This window comes from Suricata suricatta, chromosome 7 (genome assembly GCF_006229205.1).
Source record: "Suricata suricatta isolate VVHF042 chromosome 7, meerkat_22Aug2017_6uvM2_HiC, whole genome shotgun sequence".
NCBI lineage: Eukaryota > Metazoa > Chordata > Mammalia > Carnivora > Herpestidae > Suricata > Suricata suricatta.
Window position 1 is genome coordinate 137,740,849 of NC_043706.1, and position 18,248 is coordinate 137,759,096.

At 51.4% G+C, this 18,248-nt stretch overlaps 2 protein-coding genes across 3 annotated transcripts in view; both read left to right on the forward strand.

The window, feature by feature from the left end:
- The first annotated feature begins 278 nt into the window (after positions 1–278).
- On the forward strand, positions 279–5,792 carry MRPL18 (mitochondrial ribosomal protein L18). Of its 2 annotated transcripts, none has more exons than XM_029944280.1 (4): positions 279–894; positions 1,137–1,323; positions 4,692–4,923; positions 5,386–5,792. In XM_029944280.1, exons 1-4 carry the CDS (start codon positions 801–803, stop codon positions 5,455–5,457), a joined length of 585 nt encoding a protein of 194 aa, XP_029800140.1. In that variant the 5' UTR covers positions 279–800; the 3' UTR covers positions 5,458–5,792. The 2 variants fall into 2 exon arrangements, with proteins under 2 accessions (XP_029800140.1, XP_029800141.1); XM_029944281.1 differs by having other exon boundaries at positions 286–852.
- Positions 5,793–7,077: 1,285 nt separating this feature from the next.
- PNLDC1 (PARN like, ribonuclease domain containing 1) overlaps positions 7,078–18,248 on the forward strand; it is a 14,930-nt gene continuing 3,759 nt past the window's right edge. The window contains exons 1-13 of the mRNA XM_029943264.1: positions 7,078–7,178; positions 7,601–7,658; positions 7,981–8,054; positions 9,438–9,477; positions 10,003–10,126; positions 10,498–10,586; positions 11,976–12,076; positions 12,666–12,742; positions 12,900–13,043; positions 13,480–13,549; positions 15,154–15,239; positions 16,566–16,621; positions 16,759–16,781. Of these exons, the coding sequence (XP_029799124.1) occupies positions 7,103–7,178; positions 7,601–7,658; positions 7,981–8,054; positions 9,438–9,477; positions 10,003–10,126; positions 10,498–10,586; positions 11,976–12,076; positions 12,666–12,742; positions 12,900–13,043; positions 13,480–13,549; positions 15,154–15,239; positions 16,566–16,621; positions 16,759–16,781 (1,018 nt within the window). The 5' untranslated portion in view covers positions 7,078–7,102. The remainder of the gene's footprint in view (positions 7,179–7,600; positions 7,659–7,980; positions 8,055–9,437; positions 9,478–10,002; positions 10,127–10,497; positions 10,587–11,975; positions 12,077–12,665; positions 12,743–12,899; positions 13,044–13,479; positions 13,550–15,153; positions 15,240–16,565; positions 16,622–16,758; positions 16,782–18,248) is intronic.

An 18,248-nucleotide genomic window follows, 5' to 3' on the forward strand; every position in this document is an offset into this window, starting at 1 on the left:
ACTGGAGGAGGAAGGAGGTGCCTGGTGAAGATTCTCCTCCACCTCCCCCAGGCACGGGTTGCGCTTGCGCACTTGCACATTCTAGTGCCTTCTAGAAAGTGGACGGCAGGGCGGAGCTTGTATTGGGGTGTAACTAGAAAAGGCGGGCCCTTCGGGGTACAATTGTGCTACGGCTGTGGTGTGTTCGCGTGGTAAAGGTCTCGTTCTCGTCAAATGTAGGAGCTTGATCGGAGAGTACGCGGCGAGTCGCAGGCTTGGTGCCTGCGCTCGGGAGCATAAGCTCGGGACCTGGGTGGGACGGGGCAAGAGTGCTCACGGGCCATACGGGGAAAATGACAACCACGCCTTGTGAAGGGAGACTGCATCTTGCACCGCTCAGTTTCTCCCATTGCTCAGAGGGGCTGCGTGTGGGTCCAACAACGATCAGCTGAGGCTCTGCGACTACAGGACCGGTATCCGGCCACGCAGTGTCGGGTGTCTCGGACCCGCGACTCTGGCTAAGAGCCTCACCTCACCTAGCGCGTTGCGCCCCGCCCCCAGGCGCTTTGCGCTAAGGTGGTTGGCGGGCTTCAGAGTCGCGGGCGTCTTAGCGTAGGCGGTGATTGGAGGAGCCGAGGTGACAGACGGGCCTCTCAGCCGCTCGGCGGAGGGGTTTGTTAGTTCCGGGTCGAGGCGTCGGTGACCTCCAGAACCCAAACCCTTTTTCCTGAGTTAATATGGCTGCGGCCCGGCAGCGGCTGGGACCTCAATGAGGGAAGGACGCGAGGCTTTTCCGAGGCTGTGCTCGCGATCCGTCAGCGATGGCGCTCCGGTCGCGGTTCTGGGAGTGGCTGTCGGTCGGCCGGAACCGCGGTAATTCCCACTTCTCTCAGATAACTTCCCAGAGCCTGGACAGTAAGTGGGCACAGGCAAGTCCTGACCTACATTCAGCACATTCCAGGCTAACAGCTTTGTGATGACAGTAGTAGGAAATCAAGAACCAGGATCTGTGATGACTGTACTCTGTGACGCGACGATTTCCCTTTTCTCTTCCGGGGAGCGAAGATTCGGGGAATGGATGGGGATAGAGGTTAGATCACATCCCAGATTTGTCCGTGGTTGGCATTTTTTAAGATACATGTGGTTTCCTTTCTTAGGGTGTGGGGTCGCAGCCCACTCAACCAGTTCCAAGCCTGCGGTGAAGCCTGGAGCAGACCCTCTGGAAAATGAAGCCGTTGCGCCAGAGTTCACCAACCGGAACCCGCGCAATCTGGAGCTCTTAGCTGTGGCCAGGAAAGAGCGGGGTTGGGGGACAGTGTGGCCCTCCCATGAGTTCTGGCACAGGTAATTACGTCGGCCAGGTAATTGGCCGACGGAGCAGCAGTGCACGATGCCCTACAAGTTGTTCTCGTCAATGTAGTTAACCTGCCAGATACTGCTGGGGATTCTCTTCTCAGGAAGCTGCTGTTCGGTGGTGGAGGAGAGGTTAGCGGAGGGAGGAGAGGGGCGTGGGGAGGGGAGCAAACAGTAAATAAATGGGAGAAAATGTAAAGAGGATGACGTTAGAATGGGGGGCTGGGTGCCTGCTGAGGCTCCTTCTCAAAGATGGGGAGAAGGCAGTCCGCCAGGAGGAGCATTCCCAGCAGAGGAAATGGCTAGGGTGGTAACGGGCTGGTTTGTTGGAAGAACTAAAAGGCCTGTGTACCTGGAGCTCACTGTGCGGAGAAGTGGGTAGTGGAAGGTGAGAATGGAGAGGTAGGTAGGGGACCGATCATTAACGCTGTAAACTGAAGGAAGCGGTGTACGATTTCTTTTCAGTACAGTGGGAAACTCTGAGAGGGTTTACAGCTTGAGCTTGAATTACAGGTCATTCTGGTTGCTTTGGGGGCAGCGTAGAAACAGGAAGACAAATTAGTTGAGTCTATTCTTTGTTATAAAGGTGGTTATTTATTGAACGCTTTGTTTTTTTCCAGGAACTACATTAGTTGCCTTATGTACGTTTGTCATTTAATCCTTAAAATTACTTATGAAGCAGATGCAATAATTTCCTCCATTTTACAGGAGCAAGAGCATTGAGGCTTAAGGGGACAAGGTTAATAATATGCGCCAGAGCTAGGATTCGAACATGTTTGGTCTCAGCTAGGAGCCAGGCCACTATACATTGTTACCACTGTGCTGCTTTATTTTATTTGCTATTTTACTTGGTAAGGGTTAAAGTGAATATTTCTTAATGATGCTATAACATTGTAACAGAACGTTAGAAATTGTATCTGTGTCATATATTCGTTCAACGATCATTGGGCCTGTGGCATTTCATAGGCATTGTGCTAGATGCCAGAGATGCAAAGATAGAGTAGATGTCATCTCCGTCAGCAAACGTTTTCATAGTTTCCTAAGGGAAGTTACCTAGGGAGGCGACAAAGTAGGAAGGCAGATAACTTTGGAATCAATCTGGATCTTAAGTCAAAAAAGCTTTTGAAACACCAAACTTATTTACTTAATATTTGTATCATTTAATTAGAGTCTATTTTCCCACCTTTTTGTTGTTGTTGTTCTATTTGCCATATTCACAGTATTATCAATATCGAGTTTTGATACATTATAGTAGGACCTTAGAGTCCTCTGCCTTTGTTGAACAAATGGTTTAAGGTAAGGATCAGCATGGGGCGCCTGGGTGGCTCAGTCGGTTGAGCATCCGAGCATCCGACTTCCGCTCAGGTCATGATCTCACAGTTTCTGGCTTCAAGCCCTGCATCGGGCTCTGTGCTGACAGCTCAGAGCCTGGAGCCTGCCTTGGATTCTGTGTCTCCCTCTCTCTCTGGCCCTCCCCTGCTCGTGCTCTCTGTTTCTCAAAAATAAATAAACATTAAAAAATAAATTAAAAAAAAAAAGAATCAGTAAACTGTGGCCTACTCTTGATTTCAGCTCAGGTAATGATCTCATGGTCATGAGATCGAACCCTGTGTCAGGCTCTGCACTGAGCGTGGAGCCTGCTAGCAATTCTCTGACCCCTGCTTGCTCTCTTTCTTTAAAATAAAACAAATTACAGATCTTTTAGCACAGTGTGCACACTGTTTTTCATCTGAATCCTCCCTGCCCCCTTGAGAGGACCTCTTGGAATTCCTTTGCGCTGGTTAAGAACATTGGCTTTGGAACCAGACCCTTGGACGGAAACCCCAGCTCCATTACTTCCCATTAGCTGTAATCTTGCTAAAGTGGCATAACCTTTCTGTGTCAGTTTCTGTGACTGAAAAACAAAAAAATTATTACGAGATTATTTTGAGACACGAGCTACGCCTGAAATAGGACAGTGCCTGGCACGGTAGATGCTCAATAAATGTCAGCAGCATCATCAAAAAGTGCTGCTTCACTCTGGTGACCGTATAGAACACCACCGCATGGATGTTTTTGTTGGCTGGCTCCCCATTGATGATCACCATAGGGATTCCAAACAGGGTTGCAATGAATTGTTTTTTCCGTGCGTTTGGTCAGTGAGGTTGGACATGTTTGTTTAGGCCTGAGGGTGATTAATATTTTCTATTGCTGTGAACAGGCTCTTCAAATTTTTTACCTGTTAAATTATTGGTCCTTTTCTTATTGATTATAGGAGACTTTTTACATATCATGGAAATTGCTCCTTTGCATAATATATGTTTAAAGTATTTTTTGTTTCTGACTGCCTTTTGGCTTCAGTTTACTGGGTTTTGTTGTTGTTGTTGTTGTTTTAAATGTTTATTTTGAGAGACAGACAGACCATGAAATGGGGGGGGAAGAGAGGGAGAAAAAAGGGAGACACAGAATCCAAAGCAGGCTCCAGGCTCTGAGCTGTCAGCACGGAGCTTGACATGGGGCTCGAACTCATGAACCATGAGATCATGACAGGAGCTGAAGTCAAATGCTTAACTGACTGAGCCACCTAGGTGCCCCTACTGGTTTTTTTTTTTTAACTGAAAAAAATTTAGTCTTTTTTTTTTTTTTAATAAAAACTGGATAACATGGTTTGATATCGTATTTGAATGGACTTAACTTTGAGATTGTAAAAAAAAAAACCTACCTTCTAGTATCTTATGATTTCAGTTTTTTACATTTAAATGTTCGGTCAATCTTTATTTTGGTGTTAGCTGGTAAATAAAGGCATAGAGTAAGTGTATCCTTACTCGTTATGGGGCCACAGCTTAGCTCTGCCTCCTTAAATCCTTTCTTGTGCTAATGGCTGTGTAAATAATTCTCACTTTGCAGAAATACCAAATTTCTCCTGGATATTTGAGGTGTTAAGTGGAAATGTTTGGTTTACGGTTGTTGAGGAGGTCCTCACAAAGGCAGAGGACCAACACCTTTCCCAAGTAGAATTCGGATTAAGTGTGTTGAAGGAAGCGAAACAGACACGGCATTCTTGTGAAATACTTGGCATGTATTCACCTGAGTTTTTTTTTAAATTTCTTTTTTAATGTTTGTTTATTTTTGAAGGAAAGAGACAGAACATGAGCAGAGGAGGGGCACAGAGAGAGAGGGAGACACAGAATCTGGAACAGGCTCCAGGCTCTGAGCTGTCCGCACAGAGCCCGACACGGGGCTTGAACCCATGAACCGTGAGATCATGACCTGAGCCGAAGTCAGATACTTAACCGACTGAGCCACCCAGGCGCCCCTCACCGGAGGCTTTTTAATCTTTAGGACTCTTTTACGATGTTACCTTTTCTCGTCTCATTCAGGTTGCGCGTGGTAAAGACTCAGCATCACGTGGACGCGCTTGTGGAGCATCGCAGTGGCCAGGTGGTGGTTTCAGCGTCCACTCGGGAATGGGCCATTAAAAAGCACCTGTACAGCACCACAAACGTGGTGGCCTGCGAGAGTGTAGGCCGGGTGCTGGCAGAGCGATGCTTAGAGGCGGGAATCAACTTCCTGGCCTACCAGCCCACCCCGTGGGAGGCAGCCTCAGACTCGGTATTTTGGTTTCCATGTATTTATTTAGAAGGTATTAATTCCTGATGTCAGATGTTTACATAGTAACAGTAGTTGCATTTATCAAGTTCTTTCCAAGTGGCAGATGCTCGGGCAGGTATCCTGACCTGCGTAGTGACCGGAGGGTCAGAATTAGAATCCCCTGTCCTCTGTACAGGTCACCAGAGACAGTCCAGGGGGGCTGGCGTACAGCCACAACGTCGACCATTCTACTTCCCCACTCATATGTTAATATTCCATTTGTATAAGGAAACGCTAGTGGCTTAGATGTCTCTCAAAGTTCCTTATCCATGTCGCTAAGATCACTTTGTGAAAAGTCAGTGTAGGCCTGGAAGTTAGCAAGGAGCAAGTCACCTGTTTGATTTCTCTTGAGAAACCAGAAGCGCTGATTATTGCCTGCTTACTTACTGTGCTGACTTAACTTTTTCTGACCTTCAACACCAGATGAAGCGACTACAGAGCGCCATGACAGAAGGTGGTGTGGTGCTGCGGGAGCCCCGGAGGATCTACGAATGAGCTAGAAGCGTTGCTCTGAACGAATGACTATAAAGCTGTGAGCGGTTCCCTCCTTCAGAAGAGAGCGTCTGGAAGATCCGGAAGGGCAGCCAGCTTGGGGGTTTTATACCATCACCTAACAGTGGACTGATGCTGCCACTTAGGAAGGTCATCCCTTCTTCCCCGTGCGTGCGTGCGTGCGTGTGTGTGTGTGTGTGTGTGTGTGTGGTGTGTGTGGTTTATCAGAGGCTAACGTCTTCTCTTGGCCAGAAGTACGAGAAAAGCTGTTGCCAATGGTAATCAACTTTCGAAGGACAAATGTTTATAAGTTAAAGAATAAACGCATATTACAAACACTTTCTGGTTAAGTGATTTTTTTTTGTTTTTGCCTTTGAGCTCACTGCTGCCAGTGCACACACACGAGGTTTATGCAAACTGCTTGTAGCCGGTCCATCTCAATAAACGACGGCCGTGGCTGCTCAGAGTGTGGACTTTTTTTTCTTAAATAGGAAATGCCTGTATCAATTGAGTATAAACAGTGTCAGTGCTGTGAAGAAAAGGGGCAAACCCTAACCTCAGTTGGGCTCCTAAACCCTAACGTGCAGAAGTGGATTTGAAAACAAAGCGCAGCGGGGAACTGGAGCAGAGGTGGAAGGGAGCAGGGCTGGTGTGTTTGCCACCAAGTGAGCGTTTGTCGGCTGAGGTGAAGCTTGAACTGCAGTCACATTAACCCAACATGAGGCTGGGCCGCTGGGAGTCGCGGCAGCCCTCGTGAGTGGATTAAATCAAAGTAGGGGCTGACTGCTTCTTTCTGGCTATTTAGGATGTGAAGAGGAAGAACGTGTAAGCTGTTAAGGTGGCTTCTAGGCCATTTCCTCCCAGTTCTTCAATGTGTACCCAGTGACACAGAAGTGAAATAACGTGACTATTTCCAATCTGAGTATTTGATGGGTTGTTGAAAAAAGAAGTATGCACCACCATTTTTTACAAGTATGATTGGTTCTGAGAGGCCTTCAGGGGAAGACATGAAGACTGATGGACAAATGGCCGTGGAAGTGGACAGTGACAAATAGGGTTCACCCGGAAGTGAGCTGTAGGTGGGTTTTTTTCCTCCCTGCAAGGAGTTAAGTGTATCATCTCTGGACCAAAGATAACTTCTTTTCGATGGGCAATTCTTGAGGCTTCTTGTGGCAAGTTTGATAGATGGTATTATGAAGGATGATGCAGACAAAGTGAAGTAAAAGTGGGGGTGGGGACGGGGACCTCTCAGTACGGGCCAAGTGCGAACCAGTGTTGCTCTCAAAGCCGACGAGAGGTGGTCCCCGCACCGCGCCGCAGCTGCTGTCGCGACTACTTAACGCGGTTCCTCCAGGTGTTCTCTACCGGCCCGTTTTCACCCCTCTTCGGGCGCTATTTCTCCCACCGCCCCCCTACTAACGGCCGGCGGAGCGAGGGAACCGGGCTTGGCTGGAGGGCGGGGTCCAGGCGAGCCCCGCCCTTGGCTGAGGTGTAAAAGCCGACACCTGTGGGCGGGCAGGTGGCTGCACGTGGCCAATCGCAGGCTCCTGGGCGCCACTTCCCGTGCGGGCCCCTTAAGGCCACAGCGCAGCGGAAGCGCGTGGCAGCCCGTGGCCGCACCGGGCACCCTTGGCTGAGCTGCGTGGCCATGGACGTGGGCGCCGACGAGTTCGAGCAGAGCCTCCCTTTGCTGCAGGAGCTTGTCCTGGGCGCCGAGTTCGTGGGTAAGGGCGGGGATTCCGGGCCCTGTCCCCGCATCCCTCCGGCTGGTGCGGGCTCCGCAGGGTGCGGTGTGGGCGAGATGGGGGCAGAGAGGTGAGGCCCGGCCTGGACTATCGCCAGACCTCGGGAGACTCAAAGAGGGCCCTTCCAACGGACAGGGACATCCCTTCTGGGGCCTGGGCCGAGGGACGTTAGGCAGCAATTACGCCCTTGGCCCTGCTGTGATCCAGGTGGAGCCTAGCGATGGGATGTGTGACCTGGCTTTGTCCTTGCTTTGGCTTTTTCCTTTCTGTCTTGTCCACTTCTGGCCTCTTGAGCCGAATTCGCTCACCACCTGCAACATTTACATGAAGAGCCGTGACAACGGTCTGTGTCTGGGGACTCATCTTTTTTTTTTTTTTTTTTCTTTTTGCCTCCTCCGCAGGTCTGGACATAGAGTTCACGGGCCTTCGCTCTAACCTGTCCCGGCCCCAGCAGATCAGGTAAAGCCAAAGCTGCCTTACAGCTGAGCTAGGGAGGGGCCCACTTGTGTCCTTGGGACTGGTGTGCTAGCCACTTGTGCATCCTTTCTCTGCAGGCACCTTGCTGGCATTGGGCAGGGGGCTGGGGGGGGGGGAGTGGCAGGACAGCACTTTGGAGGGGGCGTCTGGGGACCTGGCCTTTGTCCACTGAGCGCCGGGGGTATTCACTAGTTGTAACCAGGGACAGGGCTGCCTCTGGTTGAGAAGTGCTGATCCGGAGTGGGGGCTGGGGCGCCTGCACCGGTCTCCTTGCCTGTGGAATGAGATGCCCGGTTTTCCCCAGCCTGTTCGACTCGCCCCCGGAGTGGTATCTGAAGACCCGTCAGAGCGTTCAGCAGTTCACCATCTGTCAGATTGGTGAGTTTACCCTTCAGCTGTTTGCTGTGAGTTACTGAGCAAGGGGTTTGTGTCGCCTTTGTGTTCCCTGCTGCCAGCACCGCTTTGACCTGTTTCAGAGATGCTGGCTTAGGTTTTGGCCATGTTGTGCCTGTGGGGCCTAACACTTGGGAACAGACAGAAACCGAATTTTAGCTGCACTGTTCCCATGCCTAAATAGATCGACATGAAGGAATCTGTACCCTCTCTCGGGGGAAAATGTGTATGGTTTTTGCTTAACGAAAACCTACAGGAACAAGACCATGTTATAAAGCATCTCGTCCTGCAGCCTGCCTTTTCCACTAATGGAAAATCTGTATCAGCATAAACAGATTCCATCCATTTTTGATGGTCACGTAGTGTTCCCAGCTGTGAATGCATGGATTGATTCCGTCTCCTCATGATGCGTTTGTGTGATCAAGCAAGTTGTAGAAAGTGTCCTGGTATTGATGGGGGTGTTTGGTATATGACCAGCGGTGGAGTCAGTATGTGCATGAGTGTGACCTCGGGTGGCCAAACTGTCCCTCTCCTGCCAGCCATCCACAGAATTGACGCTGACCTCTACTAAAGCACTCAATGTGCCTGGTCTCCTCACTCGTGCTGGGTAAGATCAGTCTTCACTTTTTTGCCCACCTGGTAGAGGAAAAATCTAATTGTTCTGATCTACATTGTAAATGCTGCGTTAACAAGCCTTTTCTGTGAAGGGGCAGGCAATAAATTTTTCAGGTTTTGCAGGCCGTGTATATGGTCTGTTACAACTACTGTTTTGCCATTATTATTGGGAAGTTAACCAAAGATAATATGTGAATGAGCATGGTACATTTCAATACAGTTTCATTTACCAAAGTCTTGAAACAGATTTTACTGGCCCTTGGTTTTTCTATGCTGAGCATCTGTGTGTGTTCTCTATCCTTGTCCTTTGCTATTTTTCGGTTGCATTTTTTTTTTCTTCCTTAACTGTAAGTCCTCTTCAAAAAGCATAGGAAACAGCACGTAGACATGTTTCTGTTGTCCTCCCCTACTCTGAAGCCTTCTTCATTTTGTGTAGGGTCTTTTTAGCAACGGAGACATTTAAAAGCCTTTCACTGTATAAATCTAGTTTTTTAGCACTCCTCTGGTTAGTTTTAAAACTAGAAAAATGTCAATATTCTGTGTTTAAAGAACCATTCACAATTATATTTTAGTCCTTTTAGTGTGAATTACAGTTTGAGAGCTCTCCTGGTTTGAATCTTTTTTTAGCGATGATCTTATTCTGAAATGTACAGAGTATCTTTAGGCGCAAAGTAACTGTTCAAAACGTTTCCTTTCTGCAGCTAACTTCTGGTAGCTTTTCTTGGGTATTCACTCCCCCTCTCCTTCTTCTAGGATTGTCCGTGTTCTCCAGTATTGAAGGAGAGTCAAACAAGTATGTACGAAGACCTCTTGCAAAACACCTGGCTCTCGCACACTAATCTTCTCCACCTGCTCCCCTTCATCCTCTGCCCCGGGCTCTGAACCACTTCGGGCCTGGATAGTCTGTGTTCTCTGCTTCTGTGCCCTTCCGCCCTGCTGTTCCCTGCAGTTCTGGCTGCTCCAAGTCTCCTTGGGACAGCATCCCTTCCGGGGGCCTTTCCCGGCACATAGGCGCCCCTCTCCTGTTTCTGTGTCTGTGAGCCTTCAGGGGAGTTGTGACGAGGGTGATGTGACTCCTAGGCACCAGCAGGCACAAAGCGTGCTGACTGGAAGGCTCAAGATGGGGGTGGACCCTCCCCCAAGGGCAGGATCTCTGCTTTTTTTTCCTTTGGCCCCAGTGCAGTCGGTAGTATTGGAAACGGCCAACATTCAGGTACTTCTCAAATGAAAGAAGTGACTTGCTCAGAAGCCTGCTCTGTAGGATAGAATTTAAAAACGTTCTTGGCTTTTTCTTCTTAATGTTAATTTTTTTTTATAGGTATGTAGCCCATTCGTGTAACTTCTTTCTCTTCCCTACGACATTTGGGGTTTTGGATTCAGAGTTCTCTTTCCAGGCTTCCAGCGTCCAGTTTCTGAATCAGTATGGCTTCGACTACAACAAGGTGTGGCGGCAGAGGGGGAATGGGAAGGTCTTTTTTTTTTTTTTTTTTCCAAAGCTTTACTTATTTTATTTATAATACGTGTAAGTGGGGGAGGGGCAGAGAGAGACTCCCAAGCAGGCTCCACACTGTTATCGCAGAGCCACAGGGCTCGATCCCATGAACCGTGAGATCATGACCGGAGCCGAAGTCAAGATCAGATGCTTGACCAACTGAGCCACCCAGGTGCCCCAGAGATAGGTTTTAAAGGTTCTTTGGTCCGGCCAGGCTGAGTCTCATTTCCTGTACACCCGAGACTGGACCTGGCGGTTTCTTGTCTGTCTGCTCCCCCGCAGAGGATGCCTCCACTAATCTGCTGTGCTCTTCTTGTCTAGTTTCTCAAAAATGGGATCCCATATATGAATGAGGAACAGGAGAAGAAAATCAAACACAACATCCTGACTGGGAGCTGGAAAGTTCGCAGGTAAAGCCTGTTTTTCCAGGTACTTTGCTGGCGTGTTTCTGCATTTCCTGTGGGTCGGCGCGCTGGCTCTGGAACACCGTGACCTCACGTCGTCACCGGTAGCTGGGGTGGCTCCGGGCAGCATGCGATCAGCCAGACACAACAGCTCAGGGTGTTGGTGGTTTGGTTCCCTCACCTGCGGCGATCCCTCTTGCTGCATCAAGTATGAGTTTAGTGTTCAAAAGTGAAGGGGGAGGAAAAAAAGAACCGACTCAAGTCGGTACTCACATGGAGAAGCAGAACTCCATTCTGGTGCTACAGGGGGGAAGGGCTCTGCGGGACTCCCTGTGACACGTGGTGCTGGCCTTCTGTGCGACCTTGGGGATGTTTCAGGGGTGAATCACAGGTAACCTTGGCCATGCTGGTCACAGCCCTCGGCCTGGACCTATTACCCCATGTTCCTGAATCTGAGTGCTCCCAAGGGTGGCATCTCTGCCTTTTTTCTTTGGCCCCAGGGCCAGTTGTCCTTCTGGAAACCCAGTAATGCCCCAGAGCTGGGCCAGGAGTGATGGGGTGACAGCATTGTGTGGTCACGTGGGCCCCAGGCAGGCCCTGCGGTCAGTTGTATGGGGCTCAACTAGTCACTTCAGCAACCTGAGCTGTAGTCTTTGTCTGTATCAGGAGGGGGCATGAGTTAGGCCAGTCAGAGCTCTGGAATGTTAGGATTATTAGGTCCAGATTGACTATGTAATATCGGAGGTGGGCTTGCTTGTTTTTCTTAAGCTTTGCACCCGAGATGGAGCTTGAACTCACAACCTCAAGGTCAAGAGTTGCATGTTCCCACTGACTGAGGCTGCCAGGTGCCCCTGGAAGTTTGGGGGCTTTTTTTCCCCTGAAAACTTTATTCATGGCTTTTCACAGAAAAATGTAGCTTTTTATAAAGCTATTTGAATGTTTAACCTTCTGTTATTTTCAAATGTTGGAGAAGAGTCTTTCATCCTCTCGAAATAACATCGTGTTCTTGTATTTCTAACATGGGAGAAGACGTGCTCACCAAAGTTCCTGTCTTTTCCTTCTGTCACCAGATGGCACTTTTTCACCCCAAAAGCCGAATTAAGCAGACAGGCCAACTGGAGTGCTTAGCGCTGGCTTGCTCCCAAGACCTTTCCCTGCGCGCATCCCAGGGAGGCAGAAAGGGAGGGCCGTGCCCCTGCGAACGCACAGGCCACGCGTGTGGCTTTCTGTTGCTGAGCAAGGCTCAGAGAATCGTCCCTTTGGGTCCATCTTGTTGCCCAGATCACCGCGTTCAAGCCGGCGTCCTCCGAACCCCTGGTCCTATTAACATTGTCTTGAGGTTCTGGCCTTCCCGTGGTTTCCTCCAACCTCCCATTTCCGTGTGTCCGCTTTCAGTTCTCTGGATAAAGACCAGATCAAGGTGGTGATTGATGAAGTGACGCGGTGGCAGGACCTGGCGGAGGAGGGTGACTGGATGACTCTCCCTGGCATCGCTGGTAGGCCGGAGTGTGGGGTCCAGTCCCCATGAGCCGTGGGGGCCCACGGAGGGGAGGGGACGCTCTGTCCTGTGGATCCCGGGCATCGGCTCCCAGTGCGTGGTCCTTGGGGTTAGATCAAGCTCTGACCTCAGCTCAGAAGCTGACCGATCCTTTTAAAAATTTTTTTAAACTTACTTTTGAGAGAAAGAACATGGTCGGGGGAAGGGCAGAGAGAGGGAGACAGAATCCAAAGCTGTCTCCACGCGATCGGCACAGAGCCCAACTCTGGAGCCTGAACTCGTGAACCATGAGATTATGCCCTGAGCTGAAGTCGGCTGCTCAGCTGACTGAGCCGCCCAGGCACCTCTGGGCTTAAAAGAGAACTTCAGGACACAACGTCGCGTGTCTAACATGGTGGCCATCGGTAGCTGTAACCCCCACACAGAGACTCTTCGGGGTCCTCCGTGCGAGAGGCCCTGAGACGAGCTTCGAGAATGGACGTGGATGCTGTGTCGTCCCTGTGCTGCCCCTCAGGGCTCCGTCCGCTCCGTGTGGCTCACCACTCCCACCGCCGTCGGTGGTTCAGGCTTGTGTCTCCTGTCCGCAGGCTTCCAGGCCTTTGAGATCCAGCTGGTGCTGAGGCAGGCCCTCCCCGACATCTGGACGGTCCTGAGGGACCAGGGGGTGAGCTCCTGCCTGGGGGTGGGCGGCCTCCGGGGCTCCATTTCTCTCTCGGCCTCTGTGAAAGCCTTTCTCTCGTCTTTGCCCCTCTCCTTTTGAGACTGGGGCTACGTTCCCAGGAACCCAGGGCCCAGAGAGCTTGTCTCTCCTTTTGTCTCAGATTATAGTGAAAAAAGTGAGTAAGCAGCATCGCTGGTACCTTGAGAACTCGTCCTGTGATCGAGAAAGCTGTTGGAAGGAGAAGATCCTTCTGTCCGCGAGGGGCTTCTCTGTGTTTTTCCAGATGCTGGTGAAAGCCCAGAAGGTAGGGAAAGTCTCTTCCTGGCCTCAGCAGTCTTGTATTTCTGACGAAGAAATGCGCTGGGTCCTGCGACGAAAGTAAGATGCCTGGAGGCAGGAGTGGCTCCTTCTTGTGGACACCCGGCTTCTGGCTCCAGCCTGCCTTCCCCGAGTCACGATGGGTTAAGCGGGGACAGAGGGTCCTGTCCCCCACTTCACGACTAGCTGACCTGGAACCTCTTGGGGAACTGCTTCAGTTTAGCCCCTTGGTGTGGACCCTGCCCCACCTCCCCTACGCCCTGCTTGTCGTGTTTCTGGCATTGGAGCCACTTTTCATGGAGGGGGTGGTGAGGGGGGATTCCGTGTAGTGGGCTCTGGAGCCGCCCCCTCCGCGGGAGAGTGTTGACCCGGGAATGTCCACCTTTAAACCTCCTCTCCGCCCCCTCGGTCCCTCCGGGCAGCCCTTAGTGGGCCACAACATGATGATGGACCTGCTGCACCTGCACGAGAAGTTCTTCCGGCCGCTGCCAGGTACGGCCCGCCCGCCCTTCCCCTCCTGGTCGTCACATCCCCTCCCAGGGTGGGGGTTGGCCCACAGTCCTTCCCTGGAGTGTTCCCTCCACGGACCCCTCCCCGGGACCCGCAGGCTCCCAGAGGGCTCTGCAGGTCTGTGTCTGTTCCTGTTTCCCGAGTGGAAGCCAGGTGACTCTCTGGCAGGAAGACTCCCATTTCGGTTGATACCCACCCTTCCCATGATGGCACTCGTCGTTTTCCATTGCACGAAACTGCGCAGAATCAGAAACCTGAGCAGGAGAGAAGCTGCCGTCCATCGCAGCTATAATCCGAACACTGTGATTTTTTTTTTTTTCCCCCCTCTGGGACTTCTCACACATTCCGTCACACTACGTATTTGATTTTATGTTTGGCTTTCCCCACCCCCACTTACCCAAAGCATTTATGCCGTTAACCTAACGTCGTTTCAATGGCTGTGTGCCCTTGTCTTGCGGCTGTGCCACTTTTCCATGGCTGATTCCCTCGTTGGATGTATGACGGTGCAATGTAGCCGTTGAAAGCAGTGACTGGAGACGCCTGATATGTCCTCACCACCCCCCCGCCCCCCCCCCAGCGCCTGTTAGATCCAGCAAGGTGCTTGCTCGGTCTCCTTGCCTGTGAGGTGCGCGGGTAACAATAGTACCGACATCCTGAGATTGGGCAGTTCGGTGAAATGGCGGATGTTATCTAGATTGAAAGGGTGGGAGGGTTCCAAGGTGTCCCCCAGACATGATCAAGCACCTCGGTCGGAGCACATGGAGAGCCCTGAGGGAGCAGTAGGGGTGAACTTAATAAGCACCAATCAGAAAAGCGAAGACGACAAGACAAAATTGCTGGGAGAACTGGGTGAGAAAGGAGAGACTGGAGACCACAGCCTGGAGCCTGCAAAAGCAGGAGGGGGTGGGGGGTGGGGGTAGGGAGAGGAGCAGGGGGCAGAGCCAGGGATGAGAGGGGCCTGTCCTCTCACCGGGTTGGGCAGTCAGGTGGCTGTGTAAAACTGGGGAAGTTCCCAGCAGCACAGCATCTTTTGAGAGATCTGGGCCAAAAACCCAGAGAAAGGATGGGAAGCGCTTGCCTGGGGAGCGGGCTTTGCCTTGGTTTGTTTTGCAATAAATCTCTATAAACTCTATACAGGTAGGCCTTTGCTAGCCATACCAATTAATAGCTTGATTTTTTTTTTTTTTTTTAATCCGGGCATTTAAAAATTTTAGTTGATTTTTCTTCTTGGATTTTCCCTGAACACTCCCTTACAGATGACCATTTCATACCCGCTTTTCAATATCCCTTCCTTCTCCCCGTGTCCATTGGCTAGAACTATGCAAAGTACATTAACTAATGTCGACAACAGACAATATCCTGAATGTAATGGAAAGCCATGTGGCTTTCACCACCACGAAAGGTGACGGCAGGGTGGTTTGAGATTTACAAATCCTCACTGATTAGGGGAAAGGATGTTTCCACTCCCATCTTGTTCTGTTTTGCTTGCCTTGTTTGGTGGTCAGCGCTGGTGACAAGCCGGGTTGGAGAATCTTCCTTCCTGCTTTTAATCTACAAACTCCCTTCTATCTGGTGTGTTGCTTCAGAGAGCTATGATCAGTTCAAGCTGAATATCCACAACCTGTTTCCTGTTCTCATTGACACCAAGAATGTGACGAAGGACATCTGGAAGGTAATGAACGAAATTATTTCCTCCCAGTCACGCTTCCCCTCTGCCCTTCGAGTTTATTTACTGAGAGCATGATCCCGTGAGAGTGCAAGCCGGGGAAGGGCAGAGAGAGAGGGAAAGCGCGAGAATCCCAAGCAGGCTCCGCACTGTCAGCACAGAGCCCGACGCGGGGCTCGAACCCACAAACCCTGAGATCATGACCTGAGCCAAAGACGGACCCTTAACTGACTGAGCCACGCAGGTGCCCCCACTCCGTCTCTTTTTTTAAGTTGTTCCTCGAATGCTTCTCCTGTTTTACAACGAGTATTGGTTTCCTTTGTATTTTAGCATTGGGTTATCAGCTTAGGAGTTATTTCCTTCCCTCGTTCAAGTTCCCATGTTTTGACTGAGCTGCGTGTAGCTTGTCTGATCTGAAGCCTGCCACGGAACAGTCTGGTCTAGAGCTTGACGAGTATCCACAGCCGCTCAACAGGGTGGGGGAGGCCCTGCTGAGCCGTGAGGCCCTGGGTTCCTATCCTGGGCACAACACTGTCACCTGGGAAGCCAAATCCCGACGTCTGAGGCCCGCCACCAGCGTCCTAAGGTTTAAGGGCTGGGGGCTGGGGGCGGGTGGTGTTTCCACAGCTCCCAGGTGACTTCCGTCGTGCAGTTCGGGTGTGAATTGCACATGGAGAAGGGAGGCCCCCAACTGGCTTCAGTGCTTCTTAGAACTTGAACTGGGGAGCAGAGCAAGGACAATCAGGTCGGCATTTTAAAGCCCGCAGCTAGTCACCTAACTAACCAATAGGGAAGCTACAAAAAAGGCGTCGAGTTACTTGGTACACCTCTGCCCGGAGCCGTGTTTGTCATTTGTACCTCCCCAGTTTCTAGCTCTGCCACGATTCTGTGAGGCTGCATGTCTCCATGTGACAGAGTCCTGGGGTGAAGCAGGCAGGGTGTGTGCTGACCAGAGGGGACCCATGCACTCTCCTTGCCGGGTGACCTGGGATTGCCGAAGGCTCCCCGGTCCTTAGAGTGCCTGGTGTCCGCATGTGTCTTTGGCCATGGTCTGGTGCCTTGGAGGCGTACGTTTATAGAACCCCTTAAACTTGTGCCTTTGTAGGAAGGTGGTGGGACTTACTGCAGTTTTTCTAGCCTAGCTTATTGGGTACTTTCTAGAAAACCGAAGGAGGCTAGGGCCTTAATCAAGGGATGAAGACCCTTATGTTGGAATAGGAAGAGGGGTTTATGGAAATTACTTTTCAGGTCCTTTCAGTGGCCCTTTGGGAACTCCCAGGTGGGTAACAAGCACAAGTGTTATTCTCCCTGACTTGTTTCCCGTAATTCTAGGAACTGAATTTCCCAAGAGTCTCAAATCTTTCAGAAGTTTATGAAGTCCTGAACAGGTAAAGAGGCTGGTTTTGTTTTTGTTTTTGTTTGTTTTTGTTTTTTGGAGCTTCTTGTAGAGCAGGAGGTTCTCGATGGGGGGTGGGGGTAGTTTTAGTCCCCAGGTGGGGACACCTCTTTTTCATTGTTACAACAGGAGGCTGTACGTGCAGGTAGAGGGTAGAGGCCAGGACGTGCAGGAGGGCCCCCAACGGCAGAGAAGCCTCCAGCCCATGTGCTCCCGGTGCTGAGGCCGATAAGCCCTGTCTCGAGGGGCAGGAAGCCAGTAAAATACCCGCGGCTGCTGAAGCGCGTGGTGGTTTCTGGTGGCCAGGGTTTAACTTCCTCTGCTCTCTTTTGGATGGAGTGAGAAGCCCCAGCAGAACAGGCCTTCCCTTCCTTCTGCGCCCCGATGCCCTGACGTTTCTTGGGGGCCTGCGGAGGTGCGGGTGGGTATGTCCCCCCCTCCGCCCGCCCTTCCTGTGGGAGCAGCGGCTCCCACTTCCCCTCACAGCCCTGACCCGCTGCTGGTGGGGATGCACCAGGGTCGGGGCGCTGCTCAGCTTCCGCCCTGGGTGCCTACAGTCAGGTCCGCCTTTCTCTGCATTCCCAGGATCCCTGCCTTTGCCCCAGTCTTTCTTTTTCTTTCTCTTTCATTTAATGTCTATTTTTGAGAGAGAAAGAGAGCCTGAGCGGGGAGGGGCAGAGAGAGAGAGGGAGACACAGAATCGGAAGCAGGCTCCAGGCTTTGAGCTGTCAGCACGGACCCGACAAGGGGCTCAAACTCCTGAACTGTGAGATCATGACCTGAACTGAAGTCCGACACTTAACTGACTGAACCACCCAGGTGCCCCCCAGTCTTTGTTTCTCATTCCAGGGATGGTGGTAGCCCCATGGGCACCCCATGGCCTGTCCTACCTCATTTCCCACTGCCGCTCCAGTGATCTTTTAAAATGTGAACTTGCCTGGGCCATGTTTCTCTCGTCTGCCTTCCTGGTGTACCTCCAGTGCCTCGCCCTGGCCCCTGCCAACGCATGAGCTCCTCCACTGGCCCCTGCCTTTCCCCGGGGGCTCCAGCCACAGACGCAGGCCAGGCCTCGCTCCCTTTCCCTCGGCCTTTGTGCCGCCTCTGTGTGAGATGCCAGACCCCTCCCCATCGCTTCCGAGAGCCAGTTCCTGTGACTCAGGACTCCTGGAGTGCTGCCTCCTTCAGGAAGCTTCCGTCCCTCTTGCCCGTGGCCTCCATACCCTCCAGGGCCCTGTTGGGGCCTCGGGCACTGCAGTAGCAGGACCAGCTCTGCACGTGTCCTTTGGGTCACCAGCTGCATGCTCCCCGTGCAGGGCCAGGGTCGACTTTATCCGGCTTCCCGAGCTCAGGCTAAGCGTGTAGCCGATACTCTGAGCCACCATGGCCTCCCTCCCTGCTGTCGTGGGCCGCGCTGCTGCCTGCTTCCCGAGACCTCCTCCGCCCCTTCCTTGATCCGGCCTCTTTCTTCCTTTTCAGAAGGCACCCCAGTCTTGACACTTTGATTTATATTAAATTAAGATGGTGAGGAGAGACCAAGAAAGGCTTATTCTCAGTGACTGCTTTTTTCTTTTTAATCTTTTTTAATGTTTATTTTTGAGAGAGCAAGAGAGAGAGAGAGA